At 36.6% G+C, this 1,757-nt stretch overlaps 1 protein-coding gene across 1 annotated transcript; it reads right to left on the bottom strand.

Moving 5' to 3' along the window:
• Positions 1 to 22: 22 nt before the first annotated feature.
• SARC_15420 (hypothetical protein) lies at positions 23 to 208 on the bottom strand (the record flags this gene model as incomplete). Its single annotated transcript, XM_014290459.1, has 1 exon — positions 23 to 208. A coding segment is annotated over one exon (186 nt), but the record flags the coding sequence as incomplete, so codon positions are not given.
• Positions 209 to 1,757: the final 1,549 nt, after the last annotated feature.

The raw sequence follows: 1,757 nt of genomic DNA, 5'->3' as shown, positions 1-1,757 counted from the left end.
ATATATATATCCGAGCATATACCGCGTGTATGAAGGCCTGCACTTCTCCCCAGAAAGAATCCACTGGATCCATTCCTTTGTTCGTCGGTACACTTTCTTCACTTGCTGTACCACCACCAGCTGACTCGATGCCTTTTATAAATCCTTCCAGTAACTCATCGAGGGCTTCTATGCCTTCGTTAAGCATCTCTGTGACGGATCCCAACATTATTGACGATAATTAGAACTAATTACAATACTAGAACGTGTTTGTGTGTATCTATGTAAATACTATTTTGTAATACATGAGCTCGTCTGGTGTGGTCTCCTACATTCTTCGTGGTGTTGTTATTTACATAGAGCGAGCTGACATGTTCTCACACAAGAGAGAGCGAGGAGATTTGGTCTGTCTGAGTTTTTACAGCAGTGCTTTTCGACAACTTTTTTTGACTTTTCTCCCCAAGTGTTGGGTTAGTGAGACGAATGACGCGAGAGTTGACACTTGACAACCCAAGAAATCGCACACCCCCCAACCAACTGCACACAGAAATATAAATAATAATAAATATATATATTCCACTTCTTGTCTGATATGTAATCTGATTTATTTATTTTAGAAGGCGACTACATATGTACATAAACATTAGTCGCCTCTGACATAGCCTTCTAACACGAACAGACGGCTATGCCTATGACAGAGTTTAGGACAAATTCTGCGTAGTTTTTAATGTATTTACGGGGGGATGGTACTTTTTGTTTTAAAAGAAATATAACATTTTATTTGTCTGTAGCAGAGGCTTTTTATATTTAATAAATAGAGTGTATAAAGGCTCACATAGTATTTTTTTTCTTTTTTTTAAATAAAATCATCTATCTCAAGAGGACTACAGAGGTATTTTAGTGCATTTACACGTAAATACGTCGGACTATGGTGTGCATCATCTCAATTGTATATATTTATAGTAAGCGTCTTCAACTTTTCTACGGAATTATCGTGTTGGAATGCTGAATAGATTATTTGGATATCTATATAGAGCGGTTTCGTCAACTGGAAGCGTTGATAGTAATGCGTAGTTGTTCCAGCTCAAGTACGTGGCTATTTGGTCTTCCTCAATGATATACATATTGTACGGTCTTCCAGTCTTGGGAACGTAAGATTGCTAGAACCTAATACAAGCTCACCAATAGTAGACTGGGAATGATAATAGCACCATATCAGACTTTTTTACGTATTTGTTGTAGAATAAGTGCTGACCAGCAAGCGGATGGCGAATAAGTTACTGATCAGAGGCGAGCTTGTCCGACTTTCGATGGAGTAGCCTTCTTGTGCGTTCTGCGCTTAAATGCTTGCAAACCTCTTGCTGAAGATGAGGGTATGCTATTTAAAAGCCTTTATACATTCCTCGATCATTGTCCGATTTTTCTCTATAATACTTATGTATGTTAGTTCAATTCCATGTGGATCAAAATCTGTGTATCCACCGTTAGAATATACGAAACACTAATCAACTGTGATCGAATATGCACCCCTTGCATGTCGCACGTGACCAATCTATACATAACCTTTTAGGAGGTTATTTACATACATATTCATAGATGTCATAATCGTTTCAACAATATCATATATATATGTGTGTGTGTGTGTGTGTGTGGTGTGTGTGTGTGTGTGTGTGTGTGTGTGTGTGTGTGTGTAGTATATATACAAATATTCATATATATATATACATATATATATATATATACATATATATATATTCATATATATATATATATATATA

Source organism: Sphaeroforma arctica (genome assembly GCF_001186125.1).
Source record: "Sphaeroforma arctica JP610 unplaced genomic scaffold supercont1.6091, whole genome shotgun sequence".
NCBI classification, from domain to species: domain Eukaryota; class Ichthyosporea; order Ichthyophonida; genus Sphaeroforma; species Sphaeroforma arctica.
The sequence above is the reverse complement of the archived record's forward strand: the minus strand, read 5'-3'. Positions and strand labels throughout refer to the sequence as shown.